Genomic DNA, 26,803 nt, shown 5'->3' on the forward strand with positions numbered 1-26,803 from the left:
TATAGGTCCAATTAACTGCCACACTCACCATGCCCAGAGTTATTCTGCAAATTTTGAGCCATGTGTAAAGTTAGGTCAGAATTTTTTAACAGTGTTTGTGCCTCCAAAATGTGATAATACTTCCAAGAATGAGGAGAGGCACATATTTACACATGCACCACCTGTGAGTGACTTTGGATTGTTTTTTAAGGAGAGGAAGTCCACTGTTTTCCCACAGCTAAGGCACACAGTCTGTCTCACAGCAGAATTATTTTTCAAGGGTGTTCTTCCTTTTCCTATTTTACAACCTTTGATTGCACATCCAGAGCTTTGGCTTCCTCTCCAAGCAGCTGCCTTGCCAAGGCATTTGAATTGTGAGCTGGAATTTCCAATGTTTGCAATTAGGATCTGGGCTAAAACCATTCACCAAAGCCTTTGGGTAGTAGTGATGGACCTGGAACAAACATGAGTTCAGGTTCTGTGGGCAAAAGGGCTACGAATCGAAATATTCATATTGCTTGGTGACTTTTAAGGGAGCATGTAGCATGTAATAATAATAATGGCCTATCTTCGCGAACGAAGATTTGGGGAAAGGTCTTTTACCTTTCCAGCCTGCGCAATGGATTTTTTAGGTGAGACACAGCCTGCGCTGAACTGAGCCCACCCTTTAATCCTAAGGTTCATCTGCCGGGGCCAAGCAAGCTTGGACAATGGCAGTGAGGTCCTCAGGACGTAGGTTTGTTTAGAGTGTCCTTCTCATAGATGGATGGCCACACAGGGCTAACGACCTCCATCAGGCCAGGAGACCGGGATTTGAACCCGTGGTCGCAGCAGTGAAAGTCCTGCACGCTAACCACTAGGCCACCAGGGGTCTCATGTAATGGCTGACAAATAGCTGAGACTAAGTCCTTCAAGAATGATCAAAACATTCTTATGGTATGTTGTGTCAATGGGGATCATGGATTTTATAGATCTACTGGAGAAACCACAGTCACATTCAAAGAGCCGCTGCAATTCTCTCAACTGTTTCACTGAACACTTAAAATACCACTTCCCCCATCCCTTTTTTTTTTTTCTTAACACTGCCCCTCACTCTCCCCCTTCAGACTCCTCAGGTAATTAACTGGAAATGACCCAGTTGCAGTATTGTCAAAGGTCTAACACCCATCAAACCCAGGAAACTCAGGCTCTGTGAGCGCTCCCCTGCTCACCCCGTGCTGTTGTGCTGAAGGTATTACTGGGGTCTACAAAAAGTGCTCGATCCTATATACTGTACCATATGTTCCCAAATACCAACACACAGCAGTATGACTTAGGGATAGGATTTCAGCCTTCATAATGAAGAGTCTTGCTTTTATGAGTTCAAGTCAGACCCTTAACGTTATTTTAACATAGATTTTGGTGTTTAATTATGTAATAAGATTTACTGCAGTCATCTAACAGATGTTGATTCAGGGTCAGTGTTTCTCATAAATTAGTTCTGAAAGGATTTGTTACTTCTGGGTCAGCAGATAGGTCCAGAGTGCAAAGAAAAAGGGGAAAAACAATAAACACTGAGTTGAAGGGTTTCTTGGGATTCTTTCTTCAGTTACATATCCACATATTTTCATGATCTTAATGACTATAGCCACAGGAATGTTTGCTTTAACACTAAAGATGGCTCAGGCCAAAACCCTATATCCCAACATCTGCAAAGCATGGGAAAGTTCAAACTTCGGGGCTCTTTATTTTATGACCCTGGCTGTTAATTTTTCATACTAATATGACACATTTTTTCTAGGGCTCTGCAGAGGAAATCACTGTGAACTCTAGCAGCACCCCAAAAAGTTTCATCTTCATGTGCTTGTTGTCAGACCTTGTGTAGAAAGTGCAGCTCAAGACCAGTGTTGGCTGATGTAGTTGTCATCACACATATACACTGAAAAGGTGCACCCACCTTCCTTTGGAAATTTAGCCTTCCCACGTCTTTGGAAGCAAATCATATTGGTACATCCTACTGCTAACACCCTGCCTGTGGTGTTATCTGTAATACAGCTAAAACCACACAGCATTATAGTCATTCTTCTGTAGTTGTGGTTAAAGGAGCTATTCCATATTAGAGTGTTTTTCCCTCCCTCCTGTAATTTAGGTGCAGACAAATTCCTTTGAGACTGAAATCACACTCTTAGTATCTTATTCTATTAGGAGTAGTTTGGAGGAAAGGGATTGAGGCACATTTAATAGCGTTGCTAGCACTTCCAGGGCAGTTTTAGCCTGCCAAATGTTTTACAGACACTGGTGAATATTCACAATATTATCCCACATCAGGGTATGAGACACTGAACAATCTCTGTGAGTCTTAAGAGATGTTTTAGCTAGAGGTGTAACTGCCCAACCTATAAAACCATTTGCTGAACTTAATCACCTTTGTCTTGGAAAGTTTAGAAGTTTCATACCTAAAAAACTCTCTAAGATGAATCCCAGCTATGAGTAAGAGCTCTGAAGTATTTCCCTGAACAGCAATCACACAGTGGCAAACTGTGAGCCCTGGACTCCTCGCAGAAGGGATGTGAGAGAGGAGGAAGAGTCCATGGCCAGCAGCTGAATCTTGGCCAGCAAAGCAGTGCTGAACCTGCTCCATGCTTGGACACAGCCTGGTTCCCAGAGCCTCCCCACACTCTGTCCCTGACACAGGGGAGATCCCCACGAGGTGCTGATGTGCATTCGTACCGTGCAGTGCTGTAAATTTAAATAACACTTTGCAGACTCGGGCTTGAAACTCCTCTTTTTCAGGAATAATTCCCTTTAAGTCAATGGATTTACACAATGGATTTACTGCTGCCAGAAGAGAATCAGGCCTGTAGAAAGACAAGCATTCTTTGCCAAGGAAATCTCAGAGCTAACTACTTGAATTGTGCAGTCAAGCTGCAGAGAGGTCAAGTGGACAGACGACAGGACTGGGACATATAGGAAGTCTCTGGTTCAAACCTCAGCTCTTAAAATGTCATGCAGTGTGACCTTGGGCGAGTCAGTTCATTCCCTTATACCTCCGTTTCCCCCTTTTCCTTTGTCCGACTTGTCTATTTAATTTGGAATTTGTCCCAAGAAGGGTGATTTGCGTCATGTGTCGGGCTGGGGCACTGACACCTCGCCTCCCCCTTGCTGGAGGACTGTCTTGAAGTCTTTGTTTCCTCCCAACACTGACCCCCTGCTTCCGTATCCACAAGCACGAGACCATCAGCTGTCCGTCAGGAGACAGGCAGGCCTGTCACTCGGAGGGATAACACACCATCCCCACACCGTCCTGGGAGGATTCTGGCACTCCTTGTTATTTCACAGTCAGGGTTGGGAGGTGAAAGAAGGTCCTCGCTTTGAACATTTGCCTCACAACCCTAAGCACTAAGGATCCTTTAACATGAAAGCTTTGACCCCTCGGAGCGGAGCCACGAGCTTGCGATGAATTCAGCTGGCACCAAATGTGGGTCGCTGGCATGAAAAGCCTCAAGGACTGGAATCTGTGTATATATGTGTGTGGGTATGTGTGTGTGCCTGTGTAATTTTCAGAAGCAGAGCCAGGCCAAGAACCTGCACTCCTGAAAAGCCCCATCTGTTTCTTTCAGCTCCTTCCCACAGCAGCTTGGTTGTTATCGGTGGCAAATGTCCAGAGTCACTTGTCAAGCACAAAGCTGCCAAAAATCATTAAAACAAAACAGTCCCCCACACCCTGTACCAGCCAGCTGTAAAACTGTTTCAAAGGGATTCTGATAAACACATATATGCTTATAATAGCCCAGATAAAGTCATGTATTTCCTACGTGCTTTAATGAACCGAGTGACAGCGTGAGATGCTGCAATCAGATATTCTTGCCCTTTTCTGTTGTGGCAACTCTCAAGCGTGTTTGATGGCGAGGGAAAAGGGAACAAAGCAGGTGGCTAATGGGCTGTTTTCTGTTTCAGTGGAGCATGACAGAGAGTTTCACCATCAGCGCTGCCACTACCGAGAGTTCAGGTTTGATCTCTCCAGAATCCCAGAGGGGGAAGCGGTGACGGCTGCCGAGTTCCGGATATACAAGGATTACATCCGCGAACGCTTCGACAACGAAACGTTCCAGATTAGCGTCTACCAGGTCCTCCAGGAGCACCCGGGAAGGTGAGTGACCCACAGGGAAAACCTGATGAAAGCACAAGCACAGTGTGTTCCTTCGGGGAGTTATGTCTAATATTGTTAGAAATACTGGTGCCATCAGCAAAAGTGCCTGGGTCTGGCATCAGGTTCATACAGTGAAACCTCAGCATGCAGCTGCCACGTGTGGTGACATGGGGAGAGATCCCTGTGAGCCTCCACATGCCCCAGGGAGCATCCCCAGCACTCTCACCCCTGTGAGCACTCAGTAGCTGAGGAGCCAATAAGCCTGGCCATGTGCTAGTGCAGGAAAACATCATAAACTCGGAGTATTTCAAGATTCCTGGAAGTCCTCCCCGCTTCCTCCTGCTGCTTATGGATCCTGAAGTGACAAAACCAAATGCTTCCTCTGGAATTGTAGCTTAATTGCTAGCCTTTATTATCAAAGGCATTCGAGATCCCTAATTAACAAAGACAGATGACACCATGCTTTTTATACTGACTGATTGTTTTGCATGTGCAAAACTACAAGATGAGCTATTAAATCCATTCCAAGCAATTATTAATGTATGCCAAGCTCCCTGACAAATCCTCCGGGGAACTTGAATAAGAACATATGTTCAATTTTCTCATCTGTTTTTAGTTCCAATTAATCAGCAATCCCAAACCGTTTATCCAAGGCACTTAGTTTCATTTGCACGTATTTCTTTTACATACAAATCCTACCAAAACTGAGATTGCATTTATTTACATGAAAAGTATTTACAGTCACATTCTAGTCAGAAGTTATTCTTTAGGACTACTAAATACTACAGTCCTAATTTAGGTTTAGGAAAAGAGAAACACTAGGGATTTAAAAAGGGGAAAGTCCAAAAGGGTAAGAAAAAAGTGTAAACAGGACTCTGGCTGTATGGTTTTATAAGCACTAATAAAAATGTGGAAAAAAATTGAAATATGACAGGAAACCTTATCAATGTTTTTTTAAATGGTGAGGATTTCTACTGGCTTTGCTGTATGGTAAAAATATTTAACCACTGGTGTGTTTTCTTCCACATCTGAAATTCTAATTTTATAGCTTAAAAGTCACAGTTCTCCTGGCATTTCTAACGACACAATTATTTGCAGGGTTTGGGGTCTGTGCTAAAGTGAATATGTTTTTATCAAACAGCAATAATTTGAACTATACATTTTAACCAGGTTTCCTTAAAGGAGAAGGCAACAAGCCACAACTGTGCACAGGACCCATTAGATGTCCTGCTTACCATAAGCATTTCAGTTTATTCTCTTTTAAGCCCTTCCAGAAGTAGAAGCCTCCCTATGCTGTATTTCTTAAATAGGTTATTTAGGAATAAGCCTGCAGGAATAACTTTTCATTCTTGGGAAGAGCAGAAACAATACATGTGTTGGCAGAGGAAGAGGCACTAACCTAATACCCTGTGTCAGGGTATTAGGGAATGCCAGAAACCTGTTCTTGGAGTAAATGATCATCATCAGATGCCCGGGAAGTTCTCCCTCCCGGAATTCCTCCCAGGAATCTTACTGACAGAGTCAGGATGATATTTAGTACCTTCATTATACAATGATACATCCATAGGTTGGTTACAACTGTGTTTAGAGAGAGTGGCAAGGTACCACTGAGGAGAGTTGTGTGGAGCAGCAAGTGTTTCTGCAAACTGTCTCCTCCACAAATTCTTATTCCTAAAGGTCAAAAAAAAATGTATGCAAAGTGCAGGCATATACATGAACCACTGGCTGGAAGAGGTGAGGAATCTTGCTAATTATACAGATGTTCCAGCCACAAGATGAGATGCAATTTTACTGCATCATATTCACCACAGGAACACTATTTTTAATGAGCGTTCGTGCATATTCCCTTTTTGCATACATTTTGGCACAGGCTATGGCGAGTTTTGAACAGTATGTCCTGAAAAAATATTCCTGTTGGTTTGGATTGACCAAAGGTAAAAATATTGTCACTAACATTTGTAAAAATATTTGCTCTTTTTCTGCATTTTTCCACTGACATTTTCCACCCGGCTCTGTCACAGACCAGTCATCCAAGTCAGTGTGTCATTGGGCAAGTGGAGAAAGAAAACAAACTCTCTCCAATGTTGATCAAAAAACACCCATTCACTTTGATGCTTCCTTGGCTGTTTGTCTCATCCCGAGCAGGCTGGAAAGTCAGACCCATCTGACGTTGTTAGCAACAAGAGCAAAACAAAGCCAAACCCTCTCCCCCACGCAGGCAGGGAAACGTTTGCTCGCCTTTGGCTTTGTGGATCCCTCTCCCTGGAGCTCCACAGGTACAGTGGCCAGCAGGAATCCAAACGGGTTCCCCTCTCTCTGTGCGCTTGTGATGACACAAGAGCAGTGGGATTCCCCTAGGAGACTTCTGGAATTGCCCTTTGAGATTTGAAACGTGGGATTCTCCAAGTCTGTGCTGCTCCTGTTGCAGTGGCCCAAGGCACAGCAGCTCCTGCCAGGCTCCCCAGGGGCAGCTCAGCATTGTGTCACACACAGCTGAGAGCAGGACACCTAGAGCCACAGAACAGCACAGGGTGCAGCTGGAAAGCCCAGGCTGAGGCTGACTAGGGATAGTTTCCTTTGAGTGTGAAGAGACCACGGGACATGCTGAAGGCTGGATTTTCAGTTAAACCACAGATGAGCCTCTAGTTTGGGGTGTGATGGTGCCCTTGGTTCAAATAAACCATTTGTATGAGCAGTTCAATAGTTAATGACTTTACGAGTTCAGACAGGTTGGTATCTAACCAGCAACATCTCTTGCCTGCACTTTGTTGTCAGGGTAAAATATAGGATAGGTCTTTCCAGACTAACAGCTGCACTCCCAGCAGACTATTCCTGAAATCCTTTCCCTCAACAGTACCAACGTTTGGACAGAGGGTAGAAGCTTTCCCTCATCCACCTCAGTTGTGGGCAGACACATAACAACCCTGGCAGGAAAAATGAGAGCCCAGCCCTGCCCTTTGCAGCAGATGAGATGCCACTCAGACTTAGACTAATAGAAATTGTATCTCTGTCAGACTGAAGATATTATTACAGGTGTTTGTAGGAAACCAGGCTAAATGATCAAATATTCTTTTTGGCCTTTCCAAATCTATGAATTCATTGCAAGGCAAGCTCTTCAAACTGGCAACATTTCCTTCATAAAAAGGCACGTACAGCATTCTTTAGGCACACAGCATCAGTTATTCACTTCAGGCAAACAAGTACATTCATGAACAAAAATGTTCACAATATCACAAACACTGTAAAAACAGTTGACGTTTTGACTAATATAACGTCTGAAAGCTTTCGTGTGCATAGCTCAAAATCCAGTGACTCAGGTCCAACTTCTGTTTGGTCTTCATGGCTCACTCACCCAAAAGCCTGGGAAAGTGTTTTACAAAGCCAGGACTGGCTTTAGAAGGGTGCTGAGCAGCAGGGCATCAAGTCCCTGTTGTGGTCACAAACCCTTTTAAGGGGTAGCTGAAGGTGGCCATCAGGGAGCCGGGTGCTGCTCAAGCCTCCGTCTCCTCCCTCCTGGAAAAGGAGGGCAAGCAAACAGATCCCAGTGCTAGGAAGCACACACCACAGGGCACAAGGCTTGCTACAAGGTATTGAAGGTAATTAATCTTGAACATCTATGCAGGGAACATGGCAAAATAAAGCTTATGGTTGTGAGCCTGAGAGAAATAAACTTTGGTACTTTTACACTGGAATCATGAAATAGTTTGTGAAGCACTTTGAAAAAAAAAATATCCATTACCCTCAGAGCCTCCACCTCTGTCAGCAACGGCCACAGCAAGAATTTCAAAGGGATTTAAGTGCAGAAGAGACACACAGGTATGCAGTGGGATTTCTAACAGCAGCTAAGCAGGCTGGATATGTAACTCCTACTGTAGTTGGTAGGAACCTGCGTATTTTCCAAAAGTACCAACATAGTTCTGGGGCAAATTGTTAATCAAGGCATCACCCTCAATTTATTAACCTGAAGCTGCAGAAAAAATGCAGACTGTACAGCTGCCCTCAACATCAGAGCTCGATTCTGCCCTTCTGTCTGCACCTTCAGAAGCTGAAATACCTCATCCCAGAGTTGCATCTCCTATTTCATTGGACCCAGCACTCGCACTGCAGAGTGAATCCCAACCCCTTTGAAGTCGATGGGAGTTTTGTTACTGGAGAGAATAAAACTAGGTACTTGACCAGCCTTTAGTAATTGAAATGTAGTTGTTACATGTTCACTTTGTGGCCATTATGGATTTCACAGGCTTCAAAGGCAGTGAATGATTTGAATGCTCATGTTACCAGCCCTGCAGAAAAATCAGATCTCCCATGATGCATTCCTGGGTTTGACTTGCAGCTGGAATGCTTTAGCTTGTGCTTCAAACTACACCACTGCTGCACCCAGATCAAACCTAAGCCCCTCTCCAGACCCCTTTTCCCATTCATTGGAGTCTGTGTGCATGTTGTGGGTTGAAATGTGTAATTCTAGTAACTAAGAAAGGCTTAGGCCCACCCAACCCATGAAGCAGATGTGCCTCTTTTTTGGAGCTTTTACAAGTACCAGTGTGATTGTTCAGTACAGAAGGAGGGTGCAGTACAGAAGGGAAGAGTTTGTTTTAATTATGTGCCCCAGCAGCATGACAGTACCTGCAACAGCATCTAGGAAGGTACTGACAATAGCTTTGATTATTTTTTTTGGTAACTTATCTGTAAGTCAGTTGATAACTGTATTCATTTCTCAGCAAGTAGCAAGGGAACTTCAGCATGGAAGCCCTGTAGCTCTCCAAGAGCAGAGCTGGATCTAGTTATCTCCTTCAGACCATTCCTAAAAGCCACTGCAGCCTGCAAAACTTCTGACATATCTTGAACTTGCTAAGCAAGGCACAGCTCTTCACAGGCACTTGAGTAGCTGCAGGAGGCATTTTGCATACCCCAGTGGGTTCTTGCTCAGCTAAGTGATGCACTAATGAACAGTGACTCAATGCTGAACAGAAACAGCTTTATATGAAGCGTCAGAGGTATGTGTGTAACCTCAGTTCTCTCAGCGCTGTTTTTACAAGAGGCTTCATGTTTAGGAAACGTGTTGCATCCCAGTAACAAACTCCCATTGCCACTTTTAATCAGCCTTTGAGACATAGATCCTACCCTTCTCAAACACTGCATAGGAAAGGCAACACAGCTACTAGAAACACACAGAATTAAGAATCTGCTGAAATTTTGAAGTGAATTTATTTTTTCCCTAGATTCAACAGAATTTATACAGATCTGTTTCACTACCAGTACAGCCAGCTTTCAGACCAGTCCTTGCAAACCACCTCCAGCAAACTGTGTTCCTGCTGTGGACATCCCTTCACCCCACGGAGCCCCTGTGGGCACGGAGAGGGCTTTTATCAGTGGGGAAGGAGCGGGAAGGATAAGCAGGGGATCTCAGGCACGGGGAAGGGAAGGTGTGGGAGGAGGACTTGCATCAGGTCTGTGTACAGAGGGTGTTGCAAATGTGCCAGGGAGAGGCCCAGGGAGATCCTGGGGCCCTCTCAAAGTTGGAAAGTCTGAAAAATATTTTCCTAAGCTTGTCTTTGTACAGCTGCAGCTGACTTTAAGCAATGACACCAAGCAAACTGAAATCTGGACACTGCAGGTTTTTAATCCAAACAGATGTCTTCTAACCCTCCCAGGATGCCCTCTCTGCCTTCTCCTCCCTCCACCTGCTCAAACCTGGTCATGAATTGCCCAACACCCCATGCCAGCTCTGTCCTTGGGCTGCCTGTTGGAAAACTTGCACCATGCCTGTGACCTAAACAGCCCTTCTAGGGTTAGAATACCCAGCAAGAGGACAGGATTATGCTCCTGGCTTAGAGACTGTGGTTTGCGTGCTGAATCAGTAAGACATTCAACATATCCATGCCTCAAGTGTTTCCCACTTTAAAACAGAAGCAGTAAAGATGTTCAAAATCTGTTGCAAGGTGTCACTGTGTGGTTATTGTTTAAAAAACTGTTATATCTATGATTCCTCAAACTATCAGGTAGGGATTCGAGCAGCACAGCTACTGGACAGCCTCAGTGTGCTCTTTGGGCTGGTGGGTTACCCGACACAGGCAGGGGACTGCAGGACCTGCTGGCAGTGGCCCTGGCCTGGCTGCTGCCAGGACATGGCCAGGTGAGCCAGGACTCCAAAGCTGCTCCCAACCCAGAGTCCTGGCATGTGACAGAAATCACCTTGTCTTGCAGTGCAGTGAAAATTGCTGAGTCGCCTTTGCTGCTGCCGCCTGTCCTTCTTCTCATTTATTTTTATCCCACTTGGAAGTGCTCATTAGTATTTACTACCACTTGTCAACCAGCAGCTTAAAATAACAGGGCTGATGAGGGGGATGGGGAAAGCGAGTGAAGAAAACAGACGCTAAAGCAGAGACTGTTTGGCAAGAGAACTGTCCTAAAGCAGTGTAGACTTCACAGCACTATAGCCTATAAATACAGGTTCATCTCCTGTTCTCTTGCTATTGCATAATTGCCAACTCTCATGTTTTCACTGAGTCTCTCTTCCTAGGCCATTCCTTGATTCCTTGTGCCTCAAATCATCAAGGCAGGTGATTGAGGGAGATGCTGCACTTCTCACCTCTGCATACGTTTCTAGTGTTTATGGCTTCAAACCAAACAGCACCCTAGAGATTGAAAGAGTACCCCAACAAAAAGGCAAAGAGCCCATACATACTTTTTAATGAAGTTTCATGGTTGCTAATCTCTTATTTTACTATGTTGCAACATGGTAACTCTTCCTTACTATTTCCTTCTAGGATACGCTACTTGTCTTTTCTATATTTTGTCTTCCCTTATTTCTCCCCTCATCCCCACTTCTTCCAGTCCTTTCCCCTTCCACTAAACACCTGTGATCTCTTTTCTTGACCGCACTCCTGCCACCAGCCCTCCACAGCCCTTTGGCAGCTCCAGCCCTTCCACCTCTATAACTCCAGCTGCTTTCCAGACACGACCTCACATGCATCCTGCCCAGCCACCCTCACTTTGCAATGCTTGTTACTCACCCTTGAGTCCAGAAAACAAGTTCACTAAGGAAGTTTCACAGACCACACGGCAGTTATATGACCTGTAGACAAATTTTTGGGAGTGCTTTCTAACGGGAGATGACTCTCTTTTCTGGCATCTGCTGCCAGACACTACCAAAGCCATCAGTAGACAAGTGCCAACCTCCTGTCCTCATCTCAGACTCCACTGACAGCCTGATGCTTGAGAAAACTGAGCTGAAAGCCCCGTGTTTTATCATTGCTAAAAGCTCTGACACTCCCGCTGATGTCACTACTTTGAACACTGAGCCATTTTGATGTGGTCTCAACAAAACATACTTGTGGTCTGGATCCAGACTTCATAATTTGTGTAACTCTAATCTAGGCATTAACATTTCCATGTCCCAGCTTAATTTTCTGTAAAAGGAGTATCATGTGCCTTTCCTACCCCTTGCTCTGATAAAAGGCTCAGTATGGTTTCTTACGTGCACTGAAGTTCTTGAACGAAAGGACTGAATGCAGGGCCAAGGAATCAAAGGGCTTTTCTGCCTCCTTGTTGCAGAACCATTATTCACATTGCTCCAAGAACACTCTATGAGTACAGTTGGTAGGTAGGATACCAGAGTGAGATGTGCACCAGAAACTTTTTCTCTTTGTGCTTAGATCTTTATCTCAAAGCTAAAACCCAAACCAGCCACATCAGTTAGACTTAACTAGCACTATCTCCTATGACAAGTCATTAGATGCGAGCCCTCAGAGCACATATTGTTTAAGTCTAAGCAGAATAACATTTCTTTGCTTTGTTTACCACGTCTTGTCCAACAATGATATCTCAAGGGCTTGCTGTCTATGAGCTGGTGATTTAACGCTGTTTGCCCTGTCTTTGGAGAGCAGGGCTTTCCACTCAAAGGGAGGCTGTTCTTTTTAAAAGAAAAAGAGGTTTCTTTTCATTGGAACAGGAGTCAATCTCAGGAGCCTCTGCTTGCAACACCAGTCAGGTTTTGTGTCCCATCCCTGGCCACTGCTGGTGGGCCAGAGTGGAAAGTGCTAATCCAGGAGTGCTTGAACTTCTCCAGAGAGCATCTGACCTGGGGCTTTTTTGGGGTCCAAATGTTCCAAGTGTGTGTGTGAGAAGGACATTTCCCTTTAGTGGGTCCCTTTGATCTCTCTCACTTCGGGCTTCCCCTCCAGGCCTATTGTTTGCACATTGCTGTAACTACAGGAAAACAAATGTATTATACAATTTCCCAGACTGACTCACCCTGGTACTTGATGCCTCATGTTGTCTGGTTACCCCGATTGCATCATGTCAGCATGGGAAGCTTAAAGGCTGGGTTTTCTGAGTAATAACACTGCAGTTGAGCAGTAGCTAAAAACAAAAAAACTATCATTATTGCTAGTATCATCAACCTGCAAACTACAAGGGGGAAAACCAAGCAAGCCAAGTCCCTATGAACCAAACCTTGGGTGAATCATGACTTCCAGTTGGGGGCCATGCTTAAATAGTGCAGTACGTGAATATAAAAACTCTTTACTTCTGGAAACTTGGCCTCAGCCATTGGAACGGGCCAAGCCGTACGACTCCCTCATCCCTGGCTCCTCTGGGATGCTGTTGTTCAGTGTGTTGTAAGCAGGGAAGGGTGGGAGATGTCCACACTGCTGTGTCATGCGCTGTGGGAACAGGGCCATTGTTCCTGGGTGGGGATAAAACCCCAGGAAATTTGTCCCCCTGTTGGAGTTCAAGCATCTTGCACTCCTGTAACTAATGTGTCTATGGAGAGAGGGGGTTATCCGTATTATTCAACTTCAGTTTTCCTAAGGGCACCCAGCAAAGCTGACTGAGCTCTGAAGAGCAGCTCCCACCACCCGCATTGAGCCTCTCCATCGCTGCACCACAGCCCCTTCCTGAGCCATCCACCTTGGATGGGGATCCCCATAGGATCCCCTTTCAGTAGCAAGCAAGTGTTGCAGCAAGTTCAATTCTGATGAAGGGCTTCTCCCACAACCCAAAACTTTGCCTGAAAGAAAGCACTAATTGCACCCTGAGCAGCGCTGGCTGGATCTGCACATTCAGCCGTGTGGTATCCAAAGGGGTCCTGCTTTAGGGAGGACACTCAGAGTCCTCCTCTTACACACCCTGGGCCATATGCTCACGTGCTCTGCAGGAAACAATTTCAGAAATTTTACTTCATGTAAGCCATCATGGAGTCAGAGGCAGTGACAACCATGAGCTCACAGAGGAAATGCATCATCTCTTATATTCTCTGGTTGAAAGCAAAGCTAGACAGTAAAAGCATTGCAAAAACCATTTCTGTTTTGTGTGGGACGAAAGCCTCTAATTTCTTGGTATCTCACAGGGAAAAGAATCACTAAAAGCTATGCCTCAAATACTTCTCAGATTTGTTTCTGATCACTTGATATTCCATGTAAAGAAGAGGCACTGTGTAAACTAAGCTAAATATATATATTTGCACTGACAAATCCGTAGTGACAAAATTCATAAGGCTTTCTTTAAGCTTTGAGGGCATGATTAAAGGGTTTTCCAAGGTTGGTTCTTCATTCAAAAGGATATAATTACACTTTAACAAGTTACCATGTTTGCGCACTGTAGGTACAAAAGCAGCTCTTACAGGGCTTGTCTAGACACTTCCACCGTGTGCCTTTGTTCTTCTTGTAAAGTCTTTTTATGAAGGAACTGCACCACTATCCATTTTTTCATCCAAGTTTTATCTCTTTCTTGATTTCTGATAACACATTCTTTCCCTTACAGAACCTGTCTTTTTCTAGTTTTCATTTTTCAGAAATTTGCCAGGAAACATTTTGTAAATCCAAAGTGATTTCAAATGCACAGAATCCTCTCTATTGCAGATCTTTCTTATTTTCTGGTATCAATTCTTTACCTGGAGTAACTGAACAGTGATCTTTAAAAAAAACAAGCCATGAACTGAAAGAAAATTGTGACCCACAACAGTGCAGCAGAGTCTCAATCAGTTATCTGTAACCTCAGACAAACAAATTTAAAAAACCATTACATATGTTAATATATGCACACCAGTGTTCCAGCTGGCTTGCACCAGTGCTACAATTATGCATAAAAGTCAGGAAATTATGTGTGGAAAGGCTAATGAGCAGCATTGTCTGCCCAATTACCAGGTTTACATATGCAAACAGTAATTTTGCAGATCTGTGCCTGGCAAGCCTTTTTCCTGAAGCTGCATCAGTAGCTCTAAGGTTAACTGTAACAGCAAAGTAACCCAAAACCACCTCAAATCTGCTTCAAGCCATCCTCCCTTTTTTGAAGAGAAGAGAAGCTCCATCTGAGGGGAAGATATCACTGAAAGGCTGACCCAGGATGCTGCCTAAAGAGACTCCAGTGGAAAGCCTGGGTAAATGGGAATTATGCTTCTTTTTTTTCAGGGATTCAGATTTGTTCCTGCTCGACTCTCGAACGATCTGGGCTGCAGAGGAAGGGTGGCTGGTGTTTGACATTACTGCAACCAGCAATCACTGGGTGGTGAACCCCCAACACAACCTTGGCCTGCAGCTCTCCGTGGAAGGCACTGATGGTGAGTGTCAGACAGCAGACACCAACTGCAATCAGTGAGCCTCTGTCTCAGGTACCTGATTCCCAGCCAGGGGAAGCCCTAAGCATTCATCACTCTTTCCTTTGAACAGGATTTCTTAAGCATGTTTTTCCTGAATTTGCCTAAGGTGGAAATAACAGTAGTATTAAAAAATAGCCCCTAGACATATTTGAGGTTAAGGATGTACTCAGATGCTGTAACAGATTGGTGACCTGCCTGCAGTAATTCCAATATTAGCTGTGTACACATCCCCATCAAGGTAAGAATATGCTGCTGGCTGGTAGTGCAATCCAGTCAAGGAGAGAGGAATAAACTTTGTTATGTGCAAGAAGACACAACTGAGTGATGTAGAAGGCTGCTGTCAGTTGGCACAGAAGGCCTTTCAAATTCAGAAGACAGCTAAGAACCATTTTAATTTTCTTTGTGGCAGCAGAACTTACTGGTAAAGTCATGCATGGTCTGGATTCCAAGGTCTGCTGTGTATGGTACAAATCTGTGAGGTTTGGGAATGAGTGGGAAGACCTGGCTCTGAAACATCTCCAGAAAGGACGTGTTTAGAATCAGCTGGGGAGTTTTCCTAATCAGGTCTTAACTAAAAAGTCATGCTGCTTTGTCTTAGCATTAAGATCCCTGATGCTCACTTGGAGACTTGTGCAAGGAAACCAAAGTATCCTGGATCTTCTTGGGGGTTCCCAGGACCTGGGACCACCTGGAACTGCCTGGCTGCCCCACAGGAATGGTTAAGCAAAAACCAGCTCAAAATTATGAATAGTCCGGATGCAGTTATCTAAGGACATTCTTTCATTCTCTGCTCACTGTGTCTATGATATCACTTGCTCTTGGCTTTTATGCAACACTCTGCATGTTTCCAGTAAGTAGCATTTTGCATAAAGACTGTGCAAAGTAGTTTTGAAACAGGCAACCTACAGAGAGTCATTTACATGGCAGGGTGATTTAACTCATGTGAGACCTGCACAGAGAAGTGCACAGGGTTTGTTTTAACCTGCCCTTTCTGATCAGTGAACGCAGAAACCCAAACACAAAGAAGGAGCCTCACCATGGAAGTTTGTAGTCCCCACCCTAAAGACATCTTTGTATAAAGAGTCAAATTCAACCTGATTTACAAGTTAATCTTAACTCTTAAAGTTAGAACAGTAAAGCAAATTGACAGCCAAGTTTAAACCCTTTTCAAACACTTTGCAAAGTAACTTGCTGCTTTCTCCAAACAGATTAGCAAAATACTTTAATCAACCTGTCATTAAAAATTAGAAAATCCCACTGCAGTGTTTAGTAAGTAAATACAGAGATACAGGACCCGATTGTCTGCTTGTCTTCTGTAACTAATTTCCTTGGCAGCGCATCTTTGCACTCACATTTCTCCTCCGTACACGTGAATTTTTCTTTCTATTTTGAATAGCGAGGACATGTCCTTCCTTGCTCCCCAAGTTTCATTTTGGATCTAGACCAATTGTGTGCACTAACAGAAAAGCTGCTTTTACACCTGGACTTCATATGAAAATCATATGCTGCAAACACAGCAGGATTTTGATGCAACACTATATGCTTGGGCAATCCCCAAGGCTTTAAGTGAATTAGAAAAACAAAACACAACCAAACCCAACTTTTCTTCGTATCTGTTGTTACAGATAGAGTTCTGTAACCATGAAGCAAATACAGTTATTTTAAAAAAAATCTGACATCACAAGCACTGTCCAGATGAACTGATACAAAATAAGCAAATTTAACTGATCTTTGTATTTCTTTATAATCTTGCCAAATAAGTCTGTCAACGTGTACAATAAGGGTAGAATCAAAGAGGTTTTGTTTATTCCTGAGACCAGGGAACAGCTACAGGAGAAGAAATGCTTGAGTGACTCAGTATCCTTCAGCCCAGCACCCACAGGGCCCCTCTCAGCAGCAGCACATGGGTTGGGTTTACTCAGTTTGGTGCTTAAGATCCCATTTTTGACAGTATTGAAAAATCACCTTCAGAAGAGCAGATGAAGCTGGTTCGTGAGCACAGCTATTGCTTTTGTGGGACAAGTTTTTCATCGCCTAATGGTGATTACACACATGTCCTTGTGTTTAACCTTGCTTTCTGGGTGGGTAGGAAAGGCAGAAAGAGCATTTTCCCCAACTCAATTAAAAATAAATATACTACTTCACAAACAGAGCATTACCTTTTTTTCCCCTAAGGCAACGTTGCCACCACACTGGCCTTGAACGTGGCATGTTGGTGTTACACTGGTATTTTACTGGTCAAGTGACACTTATTGCTGCTTTAGTGCAAATCCATTAAACATCAGGATGAAGCTGGGTCCCCTCATGCATACTGCTGCTGTATTCAGAGACATGGGAAAGGTAAAATAATTTACACTGGAAAAGCCACAGCTGTGGGCTAGTTTAAACAGCTTTGGGAAGCAGAAAGGCTCATTTGAAGGGGCAGCATTCAGCGAACTCTACTGCCTGCAGGTGAGCTTGTTTTCAGGAAATAAGGCTCAGATCTGGCAAAGCCTGAGCACAAGTGGAACTACTTATATATTTAACATTGGCTGCTTGCTTAAGCACTTTGTGGGCTCAGCCACAAATGTTTAAAATGAAAACTATTTGGACAAGTTTCCGGAAAGAAGCTTAAGTAGAAGGTGACGGAGTTGTTGATGAGTGTCCACATGTAATTCTGCGGCCAGGAGTTTCTGTATTTGCTCTTTTCACCCAAGCTCTCCTGCTGCCCTGTCCTTAGGGCAGATTAATTTTACCCTATCTTTGCTTGTGAGGCCTGGCCATGCCAGGCAGTTTTCCTTTGCCAGGGTTAAACACCTCTTGATCCAGCCCTCTTCACAAATCCCATCTACTGATCTTGGAACTTCCTCATGGTTTTAGAAAAACATAAAATGGGCTGCAGTCAAGGCCAGTCCATTCTTGGCCTTGAGCTTTGACTAGAGCCCCCTTTTCTGGGTCTGTCATATTTACCAATCTTTTGGACAGATCCAAGAGCCAAGACAGAAACAGTGCCATAAAGACAATAATTTATAAGCCTTGACATTTACTTTACTCGTCTTAAAAAGAGCAGCTATAGAATATCACCGAGAAATATTTTAGGTTACCAGCTTCTTTTCACACATTAGTCAGAAACCAGTAGAGTAAGGATATTTCTGTCAGTGGACTGAGAGCCCCTTTCCTGCTCTCCCCAGCCAGGCTGCCTTGCAGGGCTTCTCCAGGAAAGTGTCAGCTGTCCTTTGGCACATTTGATTTGTGGCTGACAAGGCCCAGCTCTGTCCTTAGCGAAGGATCACAAAAGCCATTAACATAACTTGGACTTAGCAGCAGCACTCAGTAGCTTGGAACAGAATAATCCTGGATATCATTCCTGCATTTCACAGCAGCACCCAGACATCCTTTGGAGGCAACAGGGAGAAATATTAAATTTCCCACTGCCACTCTCTCCTTGCCTTTTTTGTAAATAACTAATTCTACAGAGAAACCACCTAATTGTCTTTTACCAAAAATCAAATTATTTTAAAGCCCAAGATGAAGGACACATGGATGGTAACCAGCAGTTTTGCAACAAAGCAATCAGATATGGTAGTGCCAAGATGCAGCAATAAGCAAAATGTCTCTAAACATTTGATTTTTTCAACTAAGGTATATCTGGAACTCTGTCAGCATTCCATACAAGGCATTTTTATTTTAAGTTAATAACCTTCCAGTGGGAATTTAGTGTTCCTATGGGCTGAGTTTTATGGTTCCTTTTATAGGATCACTTCAAATTATACGTTGGTGAACTTAAAGAAACCCCTCTAAAGAATGCAGCAAAAGTTAACGCTAAGCGGATTTAGGGTAAAATAATTATATATAGGGCTATTTTATGTAACTTTTACACGCAGATATAAAATGAAGTTTAGCTGTGCTGAGCTGCTCTTGTCAGAAGCAGCTTTGCCATTTAAGTCCAAGTCCTTGGTGGATCAATGCCTACAGGAATCACCCTTACCAGCCAGCAGCTCTCCTCCTGGTTATCCTGGAAAAGCTGCTGCAGCCCCTCTTATCAGTCTGTTCTGCTTCAAGGGCAAAGCATCAACCCCAAGCTGGCGGGTCTCATCGGAAGGCACGGCCCTCAGAACAAGCAGCCCTTCACTGTCGCCTTCTTCAAAGCCACCGAGGTCCATCTGCGCAGCATCCGCTCCACGGGAGGGAAGCAGAGGAGCCAGAATCGATCCAAAACGCCAAAGAACCAGGAAGCTTTCCGGGTGTCAAACGTTGCAGGTACGCTGTGGGTTGCTGGGTCTGTGTTTCTGGCTGTGGCATAACGTGGGAACAGTTTCTCCCACAATGTCTGCTTGTTGTCTCTTTGGTCCACCACTAGTGTTCAGTTGTTGGTTTGAAACTACATGGGATTAGGGATTATTTCAAAAAAGTCGGGAAAAGAATGTTTCGTTGGTGCAATGTTAAATTGAGGGATTTCTTAATCCAAGTGAAAAAAAACCCACCTAACCAGAAGAACTCCATTGCTCCCACATGAAATAAATTCTCATTTTGAAATAGAAGATAATTACATTAAAGCAACGAGTAAGTGATGAAAACAATATTTCAGAGGGTCTGAATCCAAAGGCTGTCAATATTCAGAGTTTGTGATTTTAAGTTTAGCCCCCAAATAGTGTAGTAGTCCCAAAAGTCTTGCATGGAAGAGGAAAACCTATTCATTCTCAGGATAACCACAGCTATTCTGGGGGGAGCTCTGCTTCCTAATATGGAAGAAAACTCCATCAGGCATTTGAAATAGAAACATGGCTTAATTATGTGATACCTCAGAGTAACAGGCCCTTGGTGACGGTCCCAGCAGGAGCCACAGCACAGGGCTCACTCTGTGGAGGCAGCAGCAAATTCCAGCTCTGTTTCTGTGAGAGCCTCACTGAATGGAAGGACAGCTTGTGGGAGGCAGGAGAAAAAGGAAAACACAGCTTCCAACAACAAGGGCTGAAGTAATGTTTTTATAGAATCACAGAATCATTAAGGATGGAAAAGACCTCCAAGATCACCGAGTCCAACCTTTGACCAATCACCACCTCACAACTAGACCACGGCACTAAGTGCCAAATTCCTCCAGGGATGGTGGCTCCACCACATCCCCGGGCATCCTGTTCCAATGCCTGACAAGCCTTCCCATGAAAAAACTCTACTCAAGCCATTCTTTGTGGAACTTCTACTTGGATCTCCAGCTCAGGCTACATGTCCAGGATGGGCACACAGTTTCAAAACTGCATGAAGAGTTATGGTTGTTCAGTTCCACGATTCAGATTTTATTCATTGGTTCATCATTATCAGCCATTGGCAGGAGTCTGTAGTCTGGATCCAGCTGCACTGGACAGAAAAACAGATTCTACACTACTTTAATGTCCCATGTTGCCTTTTTAGACCTGAAGGCGCAACTATCAGCAGTGATTCAAAGACAGGAATTTAGAAAATAGGTAAAGGGTGCCTTTCCCTATCACTCTTTTCATAGATTGTCCTTCTATGTTGTAGACTATAATCAGAGAGATCTGTGTGTTGCTACTAGGAGGTCAGGGGAAAAAAAATAAAAAGGAAAAAGAAAATAGCTTTTTTCCCAGACCTTTTCTGGCTTTGCACAAGAAGCCAGAAGGGCATTTCATATGTGTTAAACGCTGCTATTATTTTATGACTAAAATTGAAATGGTTAAAAAGGCGCCCCATGTGCAAGAGATGAGCAGCAATGCCTCACTCCCTGCTGGGGGCTGTGGGTGCTGGGGCAGCCCAAGCTCATGGCCACCCATTCTTCCCATGCAGAGAACAGCAGCAGTGACCAGAGACAGGCCTGCAAGAAGCACGAGCTCTACGTCAGCTTCAGGGACCTGGGGTGGCAGGTAAGGGCTGTGGGTCACTGGAGTGCCTTTGCACGTCACTTCTCCAGCTGCAGTAGTGAGATCAAGCCAATAACTGGATTTCTTTTATAATTCTCAGGGCGAAAAAATTGTATATTGCCTTTAGCATGCTTAAGAAGTGCTTCTGCTAAATTGGGTATACAAATATTTAGCATGAGGTTGGCTGGAAACTCAACACCCTTAGGTCTTTTTGAGGAACTGTGGCCCTGGCATTGCTGAAGGCTCTCCTCTTTCAGCTACCCGTTCTTTTAGACCTGGTTAAACACATTTTCCTTTCTGAAAGCTTGTATCTGTGTTGAGGTGCTGGGTGAAGTGATCCTTGTGGACAGCCAGGAGGACACTGCTGAACGGATAAACAACTAAACCCAGATGTTCAGCTACAATATGGGCACATTTGCAAAGTAGGATGTGTCCCTCTAGGAAAAGCAGCTGCTTTAGAGGGCTATAAGAGAGCACTAAAAAGGCCAATGTGCCAGATATTTATTTTGCAGGCCACTGCAACTGTACATGGATGCATGAAGGTTTATGTGCTGGTTGGCTTTTTGTTTCACTGCACAATGTTTCTGTTTTTCTCCACAATCTAATGGCTTCAATTTACTCAAGGACTGGATCATTGCTCCAGAGGGCTACGCTGCCTATTACTGTGAAGGAGAATGTGCTTTCCCGTTGAATTCCTACATGAATGCTACAAACCATGCCATTGTACAGACACTGGTAGGTGCACTGTAGCTCCTGGTACAGGGTTATAACTGATAGGTGCTGCTCAGAAAGAAGTTTATACACAAAAGAGGCTCCAAGATCTAAGGAGGAAGGTCTGCATTAGCTCACACGATGCCTGCAGCATCTGCTCAACATGTCTGGCCAAGTGGCCTGAATTAGTTGGCTAGAAATTACCCTGTCTTTGCTGCAAGCATTGACATGCTCTCTCTAGTTTGAAAGAGCCCTATGATTGACATCATGATGGGGGTTTAGTCCCACTGCATGGAAATGAAAGAGCAATATGTGAGACCCACTATCAGCATCCCTTGGAAGAGCTCTGTAAGGATCCACTGAATGTGGATTTGGGGGCAGACTGAGGAAGGGGTCAGTGAATCCCAAAGTTACATGCACAGAGCAGCTGGGCTGTGTATTTACTTTATGAAATTGTGCAGAGTTGTCCAGATGGGAGCCCTGAGCTCGTGACACAGCACCTGTGTTCAGGGGGACTGTTGGCTGGGGCTGCCCAGCCCAGCTGTGTCACCAAAGCCACTGCAACCCCAGCTGACTTGCCTGCCTGGACACCTTCCCCTACCCAGCTGGGCTCCAGGACCCCTGCACACATCTGCAGGGCACAAGGAGGCTCACTGCACCTTCTCATCGATATCCCATGTCCTGTGCACATCTAAAGACAACATTGCAATAAACGTTAGGGAAACTAGAAGCAACTGTTTCCAAGGGATGAAATATCAGCATGTTTTTCTCCTGGTAGATTGCTTTTATTTGCCTTTTCCCCCCCTTCTCCTTGGAGGTCCCACAGCTTGGAGCTCAGGGGACCTGGATCCCTTGGCCCCCACTGGGTCTTGGTGCTGCTGGGCACAGGGACAGGGTCCCCTCTCCAGGGCTCAGAGGATTGTTAACAAAACCTCGCCCACACGTCCCACAGAGTTTATCGTAACTGGTACCCACTGCAGAACATGCTGACTGCTCTGACAAATGGGAGTTTTCTAATGAAAACCTGCCTCACTGAAAGATTTCCAGCTAGATCAGCCTTGGGCGCGCGCGTCAGCCTCCGCACACGCAGGGGACATCTCAAGATGTTTGTACACAAAGCCAGGTGTTCCAAACATGTCCGAGTGAGGGGGTGGGACGGACAGAAGGTTTTCTGGGAAAGAAAAACTGGGGGGAGGAGAGGGGAGAAGTAAATCCTAACACGGCTCTACTTTCATTCCCCAGGTTCACTTTATAAACCCAGAGACTGTGCCGAAACCCTGCTGTGCTCCTACACAACTCAATGCCATCTCAGTGCTCTACTTTGATGACAGCTCCAATGTTATCTTAAAAAAATACAGGAACATGGTGGTACGAGCATGTGGCTGTCATTAGACTTGTAGGAAAGAAAAAGAAGAAAGAAAAAAGTTATTTGTAAAGAGTGGGTTTGTATGGCTATGTGGGGGAGGGGAAAATTTTAGCGCTCCAGCCATGGGTTTAAAAAAAATCCCAAACAGTTTTTAGGACCAGGCCTCTGAAAGATCAGACAATGGAACAGTTTCTGGATCTAAAGTGGCATTTGAACACATTTTGTTTTAGTTTATTGCAGACAATGAGCTTGTAAACTGAAACAAGCCAGAGAAACTGTTTAAAACCTAATCTGCCTACAAAATTGGCTCCTACAATACATACTTTTGCAGATGAGTCTTTCTGAAGATTGCAAACTCACCAGTGTTGATTGTGAGTTAAACAGTAATAATCTATCCGAGGTGAGACTGTGCTGTGACTAATAAGTGTGTGTAGTTCCTGTAACACAGTTTGCAATAAAATAAGTGAACAAAATATACCTGGAGTGAACAGGTATTTTGTTAGAGAATTATTACTTCCATCCCTCTGCTTCAATTTCATGAGCAAAACCAAAGATAATTACGTGCAACTTCCAGTTTTAAAATACAGTAGCAAAAGCTGGATGTGGATTTACACAAATTCAAAGCACAGACCAGGCTAAGAAAATAATCATTAATTGGCAAGCAAAAGAACTGAAGGAAATAATTCCAAAGCGCAAGACTTCTGGGGCATACTTTTATCATCAACAGGGAAGGAAATTTCCTCTTGCAACCAGAAAGTATTTGAATTTGCTATAAATTTGAAACATGAAACAGCAAAATGCTGAGAAACAGGGATTAAACCTAACTTTTAGCTGGGGTATCCTAAGCAGTTATGGAGCTGTGTACTCCATCTAAAGATTCCACTGCTGTTTGGAAAATGTCCATTGACTTCACTGAGGGAACAAGTTCCAACACTTTTTGGAGAACATGGAGGCTCAAGTGCAGAGGGTGCTGTAAGCTGGGCATACACCCAGTACCACACAGACTAGAAACAAGCTGGGAAACCTTCCTTCCCAGGGGCAGTGCTTCTGATAAACCCTCTGCTCTGCTGGCTTCTCCTCAAAAAAAAAACCCACAAAAAAAAGTCCCTTTCAAGAGCCCCCAAAAAGCTGAAACCAGAAGCAAGAAAATGTCCCCTCAAGGCTTTTCTTTTTCCTTCTTTTAAAGTCACAGGTTACACAAACATCACACTTAAGTAATTAAAACTCTATTAAAGTTATTGCAAAGAAGAATACAAAGTTGCAGCAACCAATCACAAACCAATTCCCCACTTTGGCATGTGCTGGTTACCAAAGGAGGACTGGCATAAATTTCGCCATGGGGATAAAAAGAAAATTCTGCCCAATAAAACAACAGGTCCACAGCACACCCAGCTCTAAATCTCCAAACTTCAAAAACCTAAACCTCCAACAGATGGGTCCAGGACATAATAAATCCCTGGAGATGGGTCTCTGCTCAGCGATGTAGCCGCAGTGGGGATCTGGCTCCATATTTTGCCTTAGAGGAGAGTTAGAGAAAGAAGATAAATGAACACAACCACCCCATTCGGGACATCACTCACTGCTCTTCTCCCTTTAAGTCACAGATCAAATCCAGACCAGATGCCTCACTTTAAAAAGAATAAGCAAAGGAACTAAAAAAACCCCTACTGTCTATGAAATAAATTGGAAACTTGTTTATGATGGTGTAATTCTAATCTCATCTAAGTCAATTGGTGTTTTCCCAGCAGTTTTCTCAGTAGCAGGGTTAGGCTGATGGGAAAGTGGAAGTCCATCCACGACGTCGGCAGGTTTTGGAGCAGGGCCTTGGTGAGCAGTTGCTACGTTGGCAGATGTGCCTGGCATCCAACCCAGGCAACTCCAACCTCTGCGGGACCAACCTGGCTGCATCAGGCACGTTCCACCGGCAGGACCCCTGTAAACTACCCAAGGTGAGACCTTGGCCAAGCAGTTACAAACAGCCCCACGGCAGGACAACAGCTGAAGCCAAAAGACCATCTCTCCTGGAGCCTGCAGACACGACCATGTCCTCATAAACAGCCAAAACTGCCCTCAGTGCATCACTTATTTAGGCTGAGGAATTGAAGTCACACAGATGGGAAGCGTCTTTTGACATTGTATATGTATATACACCAGTGCTTCTGTAAACCTCCTAAAGGAAGTGAAGGTGCTGCCTAGAAAGTTAAAAGCTGATCATGCCTAAGCTTCCACTATTTAGTAGTCAAGGATTAGTTGTTTCTTTTTGGGTGTTTCAGTGTTGGTGGTCACTGTGTTGGTGTATTGCATTTTTAACTTGGACCACAGTATCTTGCTGTATAGGATTCATATATTAAATATTATGTGGGGATTGTTTCTGTTTTGGTTTTTTTGTTGTTGTTTTTAAACATAATAACAAGATTTCTGTTGCTAGGCTCAACATCAGCTTCACTGTTTGTACATTTTTATGTAAATAGTTGTCACAGGCGGAAGAAGAATTATTTATTTCCATCTCTGAATTCCTTTTCAATCACATCCAGGAAAAATGATTCTCGGTTCCTAAACACATTTGTTTCCTTATTTAAGAAGATATTTATTAACAGTTGGCAAAAATGCATACACATTTCTGGTTCTTTTCATAGAGCAGTTGTCAGAAGCCTTTTTGTACAAACTAGTAAAATAAATCATTGCAACTTTACAAAAGATATCCCGACGACATTGTGTATCTGTGTGGTTATTCTCCTGATATTCAAAGAACCTTTTTGGCTGGACAATATTTCATCTTGAGCCTCTGTTTTCATGTAGCTCAATCTCTATGTACGGGCAAACCCAACACATGTTGCTATTTGGTGCAACTCCTTTGGTCCAAATACAACAGGGAGGGAAGAATACAAAAAATATGAATGTGTTTTGCAGTCTGCACTGCAAAGATCCATGATTGAATTATAGTGCAGCTGTCAGCAGCTGTTTCAAAGAAGCAGGGGGTAAATTAGTTCTGTTTACTGCTAACATAGTTCAGAGATTTAGTCATCCCAATAAAATTATAGAGGCACAAGAAAGGAAGAAAGAAACTCCAAAGAAACATCAGCCAAGAAGCTGACATTTTCTAATTTAGATTGTTTTAGCATATTTCAGAGATGCTGCTGGCATGAGGTTTCCTACTGTGGATACCACACTGCATTGCTATGGAGGCAGCTGAAAAAAATAATGGGCTAAATCCCTCTTATTAACTAAACTTTATATCTTTGGGGCATAACAGCAATTTTGGGGTTCTTGTTTACTTTGAGCTGCGAGCAGAGTAGTGCCAGTTTATGTAGATGTATTTGCTGAGCCAGAGGATTAAATCATCAGCATTTTAGAGTTAATTTGCCATCTTCCACAAGCAATTACAAATTCATAAATTAATTTGCTTTGTGCACTGCTCGGAAGTCCAGCAAAGCATCAGTGGAAAGACCTTTACTGAGCTAAACCAATACCTCCTCAGCTTCTGTAGGCCTGGACTAATTTTAGAAGAAGGATCCTCCGGTATTTCTTATTATGGTCCCAATTCTCTGCATTTAGATCCGGTGTAAGTCAAGGGTAGTGCCAGAAAGGGGAGGAAAAATAAAATAAATCAATCATGCTGCTTTGCAGAGCCAGTCTTGCAGCCAACAGCAGCTTTACCACTAACTTCAACACGTCCAGCCTTATATCATGAAATATCAGTTGGTTTCCAGCTCTGCCACAAATACACACAACTTGCTGGATGTGCTTTGGAGCAGCTTTCCCAGCCTGGGAGCCAAAACTCTGTTCCCAAGCCGGCTGCAGCCTCCCCTTGGTCTGCAGCACTCCCGTGGCTTTGTCTCCTCATCTACTGTTCTGGAAGAGGAATTCTTGACATCAATACGTGCGCTGCCATAAACTGGCAGGGCCATAAAACTCTAGTGAACGAGCTTCAAAACAGCTAAATTTATCTGAGTAATGACATTTTAAAGCACATTTAAAACATTTTATAGATCAGTTATTTTAACTTCCTTTCAGGCCAGAATTTGAGGATGTTATGTTTGCTTAATTGAGCTGTTTCAGATCTGTTCCAGTACTGACAATAGGACCCTTTTGTCCCCACGCAGGAAACTTCCTCCATTGCTGCCAATGTTCATATAATAAAAAATAATGATTTAAATAAGCCTTAGTGT

At 43.9% G+C, this 26,803-nt stretch overlaps 1 protein-coding gene across 1 annotated transcript in view; it reads left to right on the forward strand.

Moving 5' to 3' along the window:
- Window positions 1–25,335, forward strand: part of BMP7 (bone morphogenetic protein 7) — a 46,315-nt gene extending 20,980 nt beyond the window's left edge. The window contains exons 2-7 of the mRNA XM_027697488.1: window positions 3,916–4,108; window positions 14,518–14,666; window positions 18,747–18,944; window positions 20,484–20,560; window positions 21,182–21,292; window positions 22,511–25,335. Of these exons, the coding sequence (XP_027553289.1) occupies window positions 3,916–4,108; window positions 14,518–14,666; window positions 18,747–18,944; window positions 20,484–20,560; window positions 21,182–21,292; window positions 22,511–22,660 (878 nt within the window). The 3' untranslated portion in view covers window positions 22,661–25,335. The remainder of the gene's footprint in view (window positions 1–3,915; window positions 4,109–14,517; window positions 14,667–18,746; window positions 18,945–20,483; window positions 20,561–21,181; window positions 21,293–22,510) is intronic.
- Window positions 25,336–26,803: the final 1,468 nt, after the last annotated feature.

Source organism: Neopelma chrysocephalum, unplaced genomic scaffold (genome assembly GCF_003984885.1).
Source record: "Neopelma chrysocephalum unplaced genomic scaffold, ASM398488v2 Primary Assembly neopelma1_119, whole genome shotgun sequence".
NCBI lineage: Eukaryota > Metazoa > Chordata > Aves > Passeriformes > Pipridae > Neopelma > Neopelma chrysocephalum.